This window comes from Cannabis sativa, chromosome 2 (genome assembly GCF_029168945.1).
Source record: "Cannabis sativa cultivar Pink pepper isolate KNU-18-1 chromosome 2, ASM2916894v1, whole genome shotgun sequence".
NCBI classification, from domain to species: Eukaryota; Viridiplantae; Streptophyta; class Magnoliopsida; order Rosales; family Cannabaceae; genus Cannabis; species Cannabis sativa.
Window position 1 is genome coordinate 87,908,592 of NC_083602.1, and position 13,349 is coordinate 87,921,940.

Sequence of the window (13,349 nt, forward strand, 5' to 3'; positions counted from 1 at the left end):
TCTTTACAATTAACTTTCAATATTCCATCAAAAGTTAAAAATTAAGAAAAAAATTATGAATTTTAAGTAAAACGTTAATGTTAGCTTAAAGTTGTAATGGGATAAATAATAATTTTAATAAAATAGTTTAAACTCTTTGGTGTTTAATTTTGTAAATAATATAAACGTAATATAATAATATTTGAAAATATTATTAATTTTTTATCGTATTTTTTTAAGGGCCAAAATTTTAAGATTAGAACAGGGCCTCAAAAATACTTAAGACGGTCCTAGTAACTGATACTATATATTTCTATTTAGACCCGGTGATTAAAAATTTAAGCTTTATATGTGTCCTGTTTAAGACAATATCAGAGTCTGTACTAACAAAATTAGAGAAAAATTACAGTTTTACAAATATTAGATACTTATGCCGCTAAAAATAAACATAGGTATGCCGCTTATAAACATAAAACTTTAGGTATTTATGCCACTATTTACTCTTAAATTAAAACTAAGTTAAATTAAGTTATTCTTAAATAGATTATTCTTAAATAAAAGTTATACTGTTTTGTGTGGCGGAGATAGTCTAATAACGTTAGTGTAAATCATTAACTAATTTTTTTAATGTGCAAAAACATTGGAGAAAATGAAAGATTTGGGGGAGTTCTTGCTCTGCTCTTGTGTTTGTTTTGTGTCGTTTGACTTTTGATGATTTTTGCGTGTTGTTTATAGTCAAGACTCAAGTGAACGTTCCCTATACCTTCTCGTACTAGGGCCCACTCCCACTCCAAACTATATAAAGTCCACACAACAATAGTTTTTGGTTACTTACACTCCATCATCATCATCATCATCATCATCAAAAATTTAGATTCAATTTCAGAAAAACAAAATAGAAATATTCATTTCAGATTCAGTTTTTTTTGATGACCCACAAAAGGCATTCTCCTCAACAGGCTCGTAGTAGTAGTAGTAGTAGTGATGGTTTTCCTATCCCAATTCGAGATTCCAAGAAAAAACCCATTTTCAAAAGGTGGGTGTTTTTCCATTTCTTCTCTTGCTTTTGAGTTTTGATTCTAAATTGTTGTTTTTCTCTTATTCTTTCTAAACTTGGGATTTTGTGTTTTTTTTTCTCTTTCCAGTGTTGTTGGAAATTTAACTAGAGGATTTTCTCTTAATGAGGCCCAATGGGAGCCTTTTCTCCGAAGAGTGGTAAGATCATCTTGGTCTCTTTGTCAATTACTTAAAAAGATTTGATCTTTACTTATTTTGAAGGATTTTCTCTCTCTTTTTCTTTTGTTTTATGTTTTTCTTATAGTTCTCCTAGTGGGGTTGTTTGGTACTTGAGAAAAATGGTATGACTATGTTTATCATAATCATGCTTTAAATTTTGACTTAGATTCAAACCCTTGTTCATTTTCATGGTTTGATTTTAATTTGGTTTGATTTGGGGTGTTTTTACAGAAGTATTTGAATTTAAATTCTTAAAGGCTGTCTCTTTTGTTCATTACTTAATTTATTTTGTTTGGCTTTACAGATTCGAGACCAGGTTGAAAGTACAATATGTTCTGTCCTCAATTTAAGGTTAGTTCTTTCAACTCAATTTTCTTGCTATTTAATAAGATTGAGAATTTAAAAGGTTCTAATAAGAATAAAACCACTGTCTTTGTTGATTTCAGGCCCTCAGATTATCAGGAAAATTCACCTGAAGGAGGCGGTTTGCGGTTGCAATTTGTAACCGAATTACCTAACACCATCTTCACTAACAGCAAGATCCAAACCGAGCAAGAAACACCTGTTCAAATCATCCTAACTGATGCTAACAACAACATAGTCAATTCAGGACCATATTCATCCTTGAAAGTTGAGGTAGTACCACTCAATGGCGAATTTGGTTCGGATGATCAGGAGGAATGGACTGAGAAAGAGTTCAATGACAAGGTTGTGCGCGAAAGAGAAGGTAAAAGGCCACTCGTGACTGGCGAGTTGAATTTTAACTTGAGAAATGGGGTTGCCAATGTTGGTAATGTATCCTTTACTGATAACTCTAGCTGGATCAGAAGTAGAAAATTCAGGCTGGGAGTTAGAGCATTGCAGAAAGTTTGTGGCGAAATAAGAATCAGAGAAGCCAGAAGTGGCGCGTTTAAGGTCAAGGATCATCGCGGGGAGTGTAAGTTTCAAAAGCTTAACTTTTTGTACTTGTTGCTCATATCAATTCAAGTAATCAATCAGTGCCTATTTGCAGATCAGGGCCGTCTTTAGGGTAGGGTGGCTAGGGCCGTTGTTTTCAAAAAACAATTTTCTGTTTTTCAAAACAAAAAACTGTCTTTTAGTTATGATGCCAAACACACACTTAACTTTTTGTATTTTTGCTGATATCGATTCAAGTAATCAATCAGTGCCTATTTGTAGATTAGGGCCGTCTTTAGGGTAGGGTGGCTGAGGCCGTTACCTAAAACCCCTCAGAGCCTGCTTTAGATTGAATTTTCTAACATCGGTTTTTGTTTTGTTTCAGCATATAGGAAGCATCACCCTCCACACCTACACGACGAAGTATGGCGTTTGGAAAAGATAGCAAAAGATGGGGTGTTCCATAAGAAGTTGGCCGCCTCTAGAATTGAAACGGTGAAGGACTTTTTGCAGCTGTACACGAAAAACCGTTCGGGGTTAAAAAAGGTAAGAAGACAAACATCATCTTAGCATGATAATCAACCTAAGATAGTTGATTTAGTTTGATAATATGGAAAATTGGAATTGCAGATACTACCTGGGATCTCGAACAAGGTTTGGAACGCGATTGTAGAACACGCTTTCAATTATGTAAATGATAACAAATTCTATGCATACCATAGAGCTGAACATGATGTTAGCATCTACTTCAATTCTGTCCTTAAGTTTGAAGGAGCTACATTTTGTGGCCGCTTTTTCTCTCCCGAAGAACTCAATCCATCTCAGAGGGTATCCACTCTAATTTCACTGCTTTTTTCGATTTTCTGATTCCATAGCTTCAGTATTTGTTATGTGAAACTGATGAGTATGCTCTTTTTCTTTTTTCCCCTTAGGTTCTGGTTGAAAATCTGAAGCAACAGGTATACAAAAATGAAATTGAACTGGTCTCGATCGATGATCTTTCTATTGCTGATGTTCCAAGACCGCTGCCAAGTCTACAAGCTGCACAATACAATGACTTCTCAATTACACAAGAAGGTATACAAATCTTAACCTGTACATGTCAATTTCGGTTCTTCCTCACATTGGCGTACTGTATTTAATAAACTGAATCTCTATGTTTTTTGCAGTGACTCAGCCGATGATTGAACTCGGTCTCAGCCAATCGTCAACTCTACCATCATACCCTTGTGAAGCAGCAGAAGTTAGCCATCAGTTAGAACTTTCTTCTGCACCACAGAATAATAACCATTCATTTCAAGTGTTTTCTCAAAATCATAGGAACAGTTTCTCTATGGAAGATTTTTTATCTCCACAGTACAATGTAGGATCCAATTGGTCTTCTAATGGTTTGCAAGAGCCAGTTGTCCTTAGCAGCCATTTCGTTACAGAGAACATGTTTCATCAGCTCCAATCTCCCACATGGGAACAAGGGCCTAACTTTATTAGCTTCACTCCAAATACCGAAGCAGAACAAGACCTTTCCCCTCAAATTCCTGATTTTTTCCATACCTCGAAGGATAGAAAACGCAAGGCAAGCTGGTGTAAGCTTCGCGCTGCCTTCAAGTGTTGGTTATCGGTTAAACTGGCCGCCCGAAAAGTGGCACGGCCAATGTATTTAAGCTACTAGGCAATTCAAGCTAGTGTAAGATTTCCACTCTCTTCAAGTGTTCGCTATCGGTTAAGCTGGCCGCCAAAACAATGGCAGGGCTGCTGTATTTAGGTTACGAAACGATGCAAGTCGGTTTAAGGTTGTTACTCTCTTCAAGTGTTGGGTATCAGTTAGAGTAGGCAGTTGTATCAGATAAGTGTAGGTGGTTTAAGTAAGTACCATCAAGTTAAAATGGTACTCTTTTATATGTTTATATTATAGGATAGTTTTTTCACTAATCTAGTTTCTTAATCACTTTTCTGTTGTTATGTTGTCCTCCAAAAATGAAGGGAGTTTTTCATGTACATTGCTCATTATGTCATGGTTTTTTTGAGTCCAATGTGATGATGTAAATACTTGTTTACATGATAATATGAGAAAGGTTCTGGTTTTTGTTCATTAAAAATTTACGAATTTTTATATCACATATTAAAATTTTTTATTTATTTATTTATTTATTTTTTTACTGTGGGGTGAAATTTTTTTCAAATTTTTTTAGTTGTTCGACTGTTATTTTTTTTTTAAACAAAGATTGCAACTTTCATTAAAGCAAATCAGCTAAGAAAATAGCTTCCAAACCAGAAGGGACAGACCTCCTACTAGAAATACGATCAGGACATGAACCAGAAGAACGAGCTAACCAGTTAGCCGCTTGGTTACCAGATCGTTTAACAAACTGAACTGAAATATGAAAATTAGAAAAGGACCATATAGGATTAATACAATCTGAAATAATAAGACCAAGAGGAGAAATAATGTGGCTCTTGCTATTGATAGCATTAACCAACACAAGACAATCTGACTCCAAAATCACCGTTGTAGGACAAAAGTCCTCAACAGTCCTGCCTTCTCCCCAGCATGATTTAACCCAACTTAAAGCCTCTTTCATGAACAACGCCTCAGCAACAACAGAGTCAATTTCACCTCGGAGTTTGACAGCAGCAGTAGCAAAGCACAACCCAGCATGATCTCTAGCAATCCATCCCAACCCATGACTCCTTTCTCCAGAAAAAAGAGCAGCATCACAATTAACCTTCAACTCTCCTAAAGACGGTTTAATCCAGTGCTCAACACCAACACGAGGTTGAGCAAAAGAAGATGAAACTCCTCTGTTCGACTGTTATTTTAGTTGTTTTGTTATTTATAAAAAAACAGTATTTTTGTAAAAAAATTTGTATAACAATAAAATTATAAACTTTTACTTAAAATTTAGTATTTTTGTAAAAACTCCTTAAATCTATTATGGCTATTCAAACTGATCTAGGAACTTGGTCTATATAAGCATAAGAAATTAATAACTTATGTTGATAAGGAAATTTGAGAAAATAGTTGGGTATACACTCTCGCTCAATAAATGTTTGGGTCATGGTAATGAGTTTGTCTAATAATTCAGTTTTTATGGTTGGATCAAACGATTGGATGAGAGCAAATCTAACCTTTTTCTTTTAAATAAAGTCAAAAGAAAAAAAAAACATAATAATAATAAGCTATTATTCTTGATTAAGGTTTTTTAATTTTGTCTAATAGTAAGACTATTTGTCGGTATTAGGGTTATACATCGGTCGGTTTGGACGGTTTATCCTATATATTTTCTAACCCAATCTAAAGTTCAGGTTGCTAAAATTTAAGTGCAATCCGCTCAATTTAAAAAAAAAAAAAAAAAATCTATGAACCGACCAATGGTTTGGGCGGTTTGGTCGGGTTAACCCGCCCAAACTGGCCAATTTTTTTTTTTTTTTAGTTTCAAAATCAAAATCAATAAAAATTAAAAATATCACATTCCACCAAAGTACAACACAATGTATATGACTTTAAAACTAACAATTAAGTATAGAACTTTATATTATTATATATTTAATCATTTATGTTATATATAATAAAAACTGAAAAGTTAAAAAAAAAACATTAAAATTCGAAATCGGGTTGGTCAGTTTAATTGGGCGGGTTGGACCTATTTTCAACCCGCCCAATTAACAGATTGGGTAGTTTGTAATTTTTTCGAGTTATTTCGTTTTGTAATTTTTATCGTTTTTTTCGGTTTGGTTTGGGCGGATTATTCGGTTTGGACGATTTACAAATTTTTTTGTACAACCCTAGTTGGTATTGTTCCAATAAAAATAATAAGCAAATAAATATGTTCATTCTAGTATAGTATCATTAGTTTATTTACATTAGTACACCTAAATATTATGTAAACTAATTCTCAATTACTAAAATATTATGTAAACCAATTATCCCTCTACCATAGCACAACAATCTCTGTGGAAAAATATAAAATTATCAATTACATATAACTTAAATAAAAGTAGCAATAATTTGGATTTTTTGACATTGAATTACACATATGCTTTTTTAAATTGTTAGATAGTCTCACATAGCTAATATGTGAAAAGATAATAGAATATATAAGAGAAATAGGCTACTCGTCCCATTGCTAATTGGTTTTGAGATGAAACTTCATTCACCTTATCTAAAATTCTAATATGGTATCAGAGCAAAACAAATAAAAAAAAATCTCTAGCGACTACGTGACAAAAAAAAAAATTGATCGAAGTAGAGCTAAACAAAAAAGAGCCACCAAAAATTCAAAAAAACTGATCTAAGAGCTAAAAATCAAAAAAAGCCACTTGTGATTCGAGAATAGTGAGCCAAAAAAAACCACCGAAAATCTAAAAATACCAATCTAAAAAGTAGAGCAAAAGAGTCACTTGTGATCAGGGATAGTGAGCCAAAAAAAAAAAAAAAAAAAAAAAGTCGCTTATGATTGAGTTGTCCAAGATAGCAAATAAAATAGCGACCATTGCTAATTGGTTTTGAGATAAAACTTCATTCACATTATCACAAATTTTAACATAAACAATACATATAGTAACAAACAAATTACTTCTGAGTGATTCAAAACAAAAATCAAGTAAACTTTAAAAATGAATTAACAATTTTAATATTTTAAATTTATTATTGTAATTATATTAGTAAAAAAAAATATGCCACATTATAATTTATTAATAATATATATTTAAGTATTTGACACAAGATATAATATATTAAATAAACAATCTTATATATCAAATCTTATTACAACCCAATAATAATACATGAAGTATAAATTTTTTAAAAATAATTAAATAATGTATGAAATTACAAAAATAAAAATTGTGTATATAATAGAACCTATATTTAAGAATATACTTGGGACCAAATAAATTATATTTTAATTGAGAGATTATAACTAAATAGAGTTACACTAAAAAAAATCTTCAATACTAAATCATAATAGAATTATTTTTTAGTAAATATAATATTTATACATGTATTACAATTTGGAATAAAATGATTAATTCTACATAGATAAATTTATAAAATGTTAGGCTTATTAGAAATTTTATCCCCTAAACTTTGACATGTACCAAATCATGCCCCTTGAACTTTTAAGGCTGTTGAAAATTCCCCTTGAATTATTGAGATTGTTGGACTTAAGGACTTTTGACTAATTTTAATAAAAAAACTTTAACACGAATCAAAGTTCAGAGAGCATGATTTGGCACATGTCAAAGTTTGAGGGACATGATTTGGTAGATATCAAAGTCTAAGAAGCATAATTTAGTACATGGACAATCACTGAATTAGTAAAATTGAATGAAATTGGACAAAAGTCCTTAAATCCAACAATTTCAATAGTTCAGGAGAATTTATAACGACCAGAAAAGTTTGGGGGCATGATTTGGTACATGTTAAAGTTCAGCGGGTAAAAATCCTAATTAGCCTTTGTTGACCGAGGTTTTCGGCAACTGTTAAAATATAATTATAATAATGAGCTGTAAGAAAGTGAGATGAAGACTTTTTACGTGGTTGGGGCGTTAATGAGCCTTAGTCCACGAGCCACTGCTATTAATGGATGTGTTTAATACAGATTCTACACTTGAGAGAATGTTTTTCTCTTAAATACAAAGAATGTTCTTGGTGAGTTTTTTCTCTTCTTGCTCTTGTGCAACCAAGATTCTCCGACCCCATTAAATGAGCTTTGAGGGGGTATTTATAGTGTTTTGGTGGGGTAATCCCTAGAATTGTTCTTACACATGTATCTGTAAGTATCCATAAAATTGGGCATTTCCGATGAATATACCATGGGTGATGCATGGTCAAATCCCTAGGTGCTGTAGGGCTTTTATGGAGAATGTCCTTTTTGTCTTATGATTGACGTGACTCTTCGCAGGGTAGCCGTCGCTAGACTTAAATGATCATTACTGTAGCGCCGTTTCTTTGGGGGGTTGTCTTAGTCAGACTTTATTGCGTGTTACAGTCCCAACACGCTTCCTCCCATGCAGCATTAAATGCGACTTGATTTCTCGGGAGAGACCTGACACATCCTGGAGTGCCTTCATGCTATGCTCGCTTCCGGGAGTACCTTGTACTCCGGGTATATCCTCCGGGACCCATGCGAATAGCGCTTCCTGGTGTCATAAAAAGACTTAGCAGTTCTTTCCAAGTTATCTGATCCACGTGTCCCCTCTTGACTGGTCCACGTATATTGGGCGATTTTAGGAGCAACATTTACCCCCCAAGCCTTGTTTACTTAGTAAAAATAAACCAAGGCTTGTTCAAGTGTCTCCTGTTGACCCCTCGTTTCCCTAGCTCAAGCCTCGAGCGCGTGGGGGCACATTAAATGATGTTTTTTAATGCAACAATATGCTTGTTCGCAGGAATGTTTCCAGCCGCCTCCTCGGTCTTATGATACGACTTGGGGGCGCGTGAAGGTGTGTCTAATAATGGCATTAAATGCGGCGATTCACTTTTGCAGAGGTCGATTCGTTTCACGCCCCATGATTGATGCGGTGCATTGATGGTGTCAGACGGATACTCAAACGTTTCCACCGCCTTAATGGTAGATTGATCTAGTCCGTTGATCTTTTGGGAATTCGAATCGTGCGTTTCCCCCACCGTGAGATTGGTAGGTGAAGACGCCTGTTCCTCATGCACTTTTGCCTATAAAAGCCACCACCTTTCCTTCATTTCGGTTACTTTCCATTCCTTGCCATTTCTGCTCGAATTTCTCAGAGAGAACATTCCTCAAAGTAGCACAAATTGCTTTAACACTTAAACACTTCTCTTAATTTTCAGTGTTCGGTTTTGCCAGTGCCTCTCAACTCTCACTCAACCATACCCAGTACCCCCAGTTCAACAATCAACTGTAAGTTTCTTGCATCTTTAGGTAATAACATGCTTACATTTATTTTGTTTGTTTTCTGGGTTCGCCCTTAGAGATTTCTGGGTGTGTGAGTGCTTGAGTTCTTCGAGTTCTGCTTTATGTTTACTGTGTTAGTTGTAGAGTCGCCATTGTCATGCCTCTGTTGTAGGCATGCAGCTTTGTTTGAAGAAGGCCATGTGTTCTTCGTTTAGCGATTGCTTAGGGCATAGGAAGGCTTTCCTCTTTGCTTTTTCTTTTTGCAAAACCACTTTTCTGCGATTTTACTGCACCCGACACTTGTTCAGGGATTCTCTCCTGAGTTTCCCAGGTGACACGTGTCCGGAGGGGGCCTCTTTCCAGCGGTTAGGGGACCCCCACTCCCTTTTTCCTGATTTAGGGTTTGGTACGGGGCCTAACTGCTGGGTTTTTTCTTTTTGTTTTTCTCAGAACATAAAATGTCTGCTTCTGGCTCGAAATCTTCGAAGAAGAAAGGGAAAAACATAGCCACCCTGGAGGAGGCTTCTCTGGGACCTGTTGCCCAGGAAGGGTACAAGTCCCGCGCCACTGGTTGGGAAGCGGCCGAGCTTCGATCGACCCTGACCTGCCCTCACCAGCTGGAGAACATCATTAATGTGGCTGGGATCAAACCCTCTACCTCAGGGACCTTCCACCGGCCTCCTCGTGACTCGGAGACGCCCAATCACAACTATGACGGCTTCGGGGCTTGGAGTCAGACCCATCTGATGGCCGGTGCAATGCTCGCGCTCCAGGATTATTTTGTTAATTTTCTTGTATTTGTCGGCCTTGCGCCATACCAACTTATTCCTCAAGCTTACCGCCTGCTCTCAGGCTTATTTATTTTTTACACCGCCCGCGGCTGGGGGTCTCCCAGTCCGGCGGAAATTTTATATTTTTATGAACTTGTATCCGTCCCCAAGAAAGGGGACAAACTTAAGGATGGTTTTTATGGGTTCCGGATCCACCACCGCTTAACGAGGGGATGGTTCCGAATAATAGGCAGACTCATGTTAAGGAGTACCGCCACCGATTTTTCTTCTCGTCCGGGTTCGGGGCCGGTGGACCACCCGAGCTTCTCCACGAGTGGGTGCGGATCCCACCTTACCGGCGGACGCTCCCCACTCGAGCTTTCCTTCGAAGGGCCCAAGCCTTCGCCTCCTACGACCATGCCGATCTTGATGTCGGGGGCACGGTCACCACGGAGAATTGCGAAAGGCTAAACTTATCCTTTCTCATCAATCCGTGGATGACTCCAACCTCTCCAAGGTCATCTGCCCTAATGTGAGGGCGCCGGTTGCGGAGAAGGCCTTCCGGGATGAACTCATTGCCACGGCAGAGAAGAAGTACCAAGATTATCTCTACCGGAAGGCCCAGGAGAAGGCGTATTCTAAGGCCCAGTCGCCTGCGGGAGAGGGCTTCGCGTGGGGAGTCGGTGGTGCGAAGGAGCCAAGCCATTGGCGGGAAGTCCGAGGCAAAATTTTTTGACAAGATTCTTCAAGAAGAGATTGGGGGTCCTTCGCCGGGGGCCCCTTCTTCTTGAAGGTTCTTCGAGAACCGGACTTCCCGGCCCTCGGCCTTCGATCCACTCGAACCAAACTCGGGTGCTCCCGGTGCTAGCACTTCCGGTGCTGGTGGTAAGTCTCCCTTGATAATTCACTATGTCCCTTCCGTTGATGAATATACCAGTCGTAGGCCCATAGGGTTTGACGAGCGTCTCCGTAGGTTTAAGATGCCGTCGACCCGATGGGGGGATCATTTGAAGGAATTTTATTTTACAAACTTAGGAGATTACCTAGGTCGGTCCCGAATGGGCCTCGGCCCTCCAGAACCTATTCCCTTAGGTCCGTCGGCTTACATAGCGTCCAGCTGGTTTCGGCCCTCGGACAGTTATCTTGGAGATGATGCTGCCAGCATTAAAGTTCGGGACTTTGCTAGGGCCGAATTAGGAAGTCCGGGTAGGAGTAGTTTATTTGCTGCACCTTTTGTAAGCGATTTCTCACGGACTTCTAACACTTGCTTATTTTATTGGAACGGTACCTCCATGGATGCCATCCCGGAACACTTCGTCGGGGTCCATACTCTGGTGGCTCCTCCGGCTTTCACCCCCTCTCCCCCGGCACCTTCCTTGAAGGTTCCTTCCGGCGCTCCTCCCGAAACCATTGACTTAGTGGATGACGAGGAGGTGCTTCCGAGAGAAGGCCAAGGAAAAGGGTGGGACTTCTCGGAGGAAGCCGCCGAGGGTATTGGAGAGCCTCAAGCCCTTCCAGTGGTAGCAGAGGAGGACGAGGAGGAGCCTGAAGTGGCTCTGATTCGCAAGTGTAAGGGCAAGATGATTGCCCAGGACGAGCCGAAGAGGCCTCGGAGGGCCGACACTCCTGCTCATGGCCTAGACGGCGGGGTCTCTCCGATGGAGGAAAATCCTGCTCCTCCCCACATTGATCTTACCCCGATTCCGGGGGATGAGGTGAGGCAGGAGCTTCGCATAGCCAAACACAACTACGCTATGGACGAGTACTCCCGGGGATATGCCGAGGTGGAGGCCCTTAGGAGGATTCTGCGGGCTGAAGTTGAGGCGAGTATCAACCATCCGGACTATCATGATCCGTGGAACCTCAACCTGGACCCTTTAACGGACTGGTTCCGTCCCCTCCTAGGGCCCACTTTGGCTCCCTTTGCCGCGGAAATGACCGGTGAGTTCGCTTCTCAGCTTACACGCCGTGCGCCCAAACGGTTCGCCACTTGCGCTTCCCCGAACTCCATCTTCCGGAGTCCAGACCTCGGCCATTCCCTCACGGTGGTAAGTACTATGCAATTTTTGCGTTTCCTTTTTGTTGTTGTATTTTGTTTTCTTCCTTTGAGAAATTTTTTTCTTATACCCCGTTATGGTTCGGCTTTGCCGCCGAGGGCCGGTCGCCTCTCCAGGAACATCATAAACCATGGCTTCGCTCTGTCCGACTTTGGGGACATGAACGACGTCAGGAAGGTCCTCCAAGACCTCACAGCGGAGAGGCAGATCTACCAAGAGGCTGCCGAGTGCTAGGAAGCAGCGGCCAAGGCCAAGGCCAAGGAAGAGAAGGCCAAGGCCAAGGAGGAGGAGGCCATCCGGAGGGAGGCTCAGGCGGAGGACATGATCCAGGCTGAGGCCCAGCGGAGAGGCAGGATGGAGGCCCATCATCAGGAGGAATTAAGGGCTCAAACCGAGGCTGCCGAGAAGGCCAGGCGGGATCTTCGGGAGGCCGGGGGGAGGCTTTGGATGAAATGGCGCCAAGGTGAGGTCTCAGAGGAGACTCACGGTCGGATATCGAATCCAAGGCCGCTGCGGAGTTGGAAGGAGCTTCGGGACTACAAAGATCGATCTATCGGGGAAGCGAGAGGGCCGAGCTCCTTTCTCCTGTCTCCTGCGCCCGGTGCCCGAAGCGCTTTGATGATGGTGTCTACATGGCTTGGGCCACCAATGATCAGAGTATCAAGCTTTCTTTTTATCCCAAACCCGAGGACATGATTGCCAAATTTTGGGAAAAGAAGAAGAGGCTTGATGCTGAGCTTGAGGCACGGATTGGACCTCGTCTTCCGCCGCGGGCTGACTGAGCTGCCATATTATTGACCCAGATTTTACCCGTTCTTTTTATAACTTCTTTTTTTTTTTTGTACATACTTGCTGCTGCCTTAGAACAATTTACATACAGGCGGCAGCTTTTATTTGAAGGGGAGACAATTTAAGGCCTGTCCCCGAGCCATTTACCTGTGTATGACCTACCCTTCGGGCTAGGATATTTTTTTTTATTTTTATATCTATATATGCGATCTTTTTTCACACTTATATATTTCAACCTGTCCTTTGGCTCAGGGTTTTCATACTTACGCTCTTTATTTTTGCGCATGTTTTTTGACCTGCCCTTTGGGTCAGGATATTTTACTTAGCTTGACCTGCCCTTTGGGTCAAGATATTTTACTTAGCTTGACCTGCCCTTTGGGTCAGGATATTTTACTTAGATTGTTTTTGTTTGTCCGTGCGGTATACCCTAGTACCCCCCTGAGTGGCATAGAAACTTTGTTTTTAAGGCACTCAGTTTTATTTAGTATAAAGGAGGCATACATTTGGACGGTACAAACCCTTTGAACAAAATCTAAGTTTAATTCGCTACTGGTAATACTTTCTGAGGTGATCGGCATTCCAGGCTCTTGGGACAGTAGTTCCGTCCATTCTTTTCGGTTGTAAGTGCCGGAACCGATCTCGTCCTCGATTTCATATGGTCCTTCCCAATTTGGTCCAAGTACCCCCACTCCGGGTTCTTGGGTGGTGGGGAAAACCCTTCTTAGGACCATATCCCCAATAGCGAATTT

General features: G+C 39.9%; 1 protein-coding gene across 1 annotated transcript; it reads left to right on the forward strand.

Annotated features, from left to right (window-relative positions):
- Positions 1 to 601: 601 nt before the first annotated feature.
- On the forward strand, positions 602 to 4,208 carry LOC115720854 (calmodulin-binding protein 60 B). The gene is made up of 8 exons (XM_030650039.2): positions 602 to 1,015; positions 1,125 to 1,194; positions 1,520 to 1,566; positions 1,662 to 2,152; positions 2,498 to 2,658; positions 2,743 to 2,940; positions 3,045 to 3,189; positions 3,282 to 4,208. Exons 1-8 carry the CDS (start codon positions 909 to 911, stop codon positions 3,779 to 3,781), a joined length of 1,719 nt encoding a protein of 572 aa, XP_030505899.2. The 5' UTR covers positions 602 to 908; the 3' UTR covers positions 3,782 to 4,208.
- The last annotated feature ends 9,141 nt before the right edge of the window (positions 4,209 to 13,349 follow it).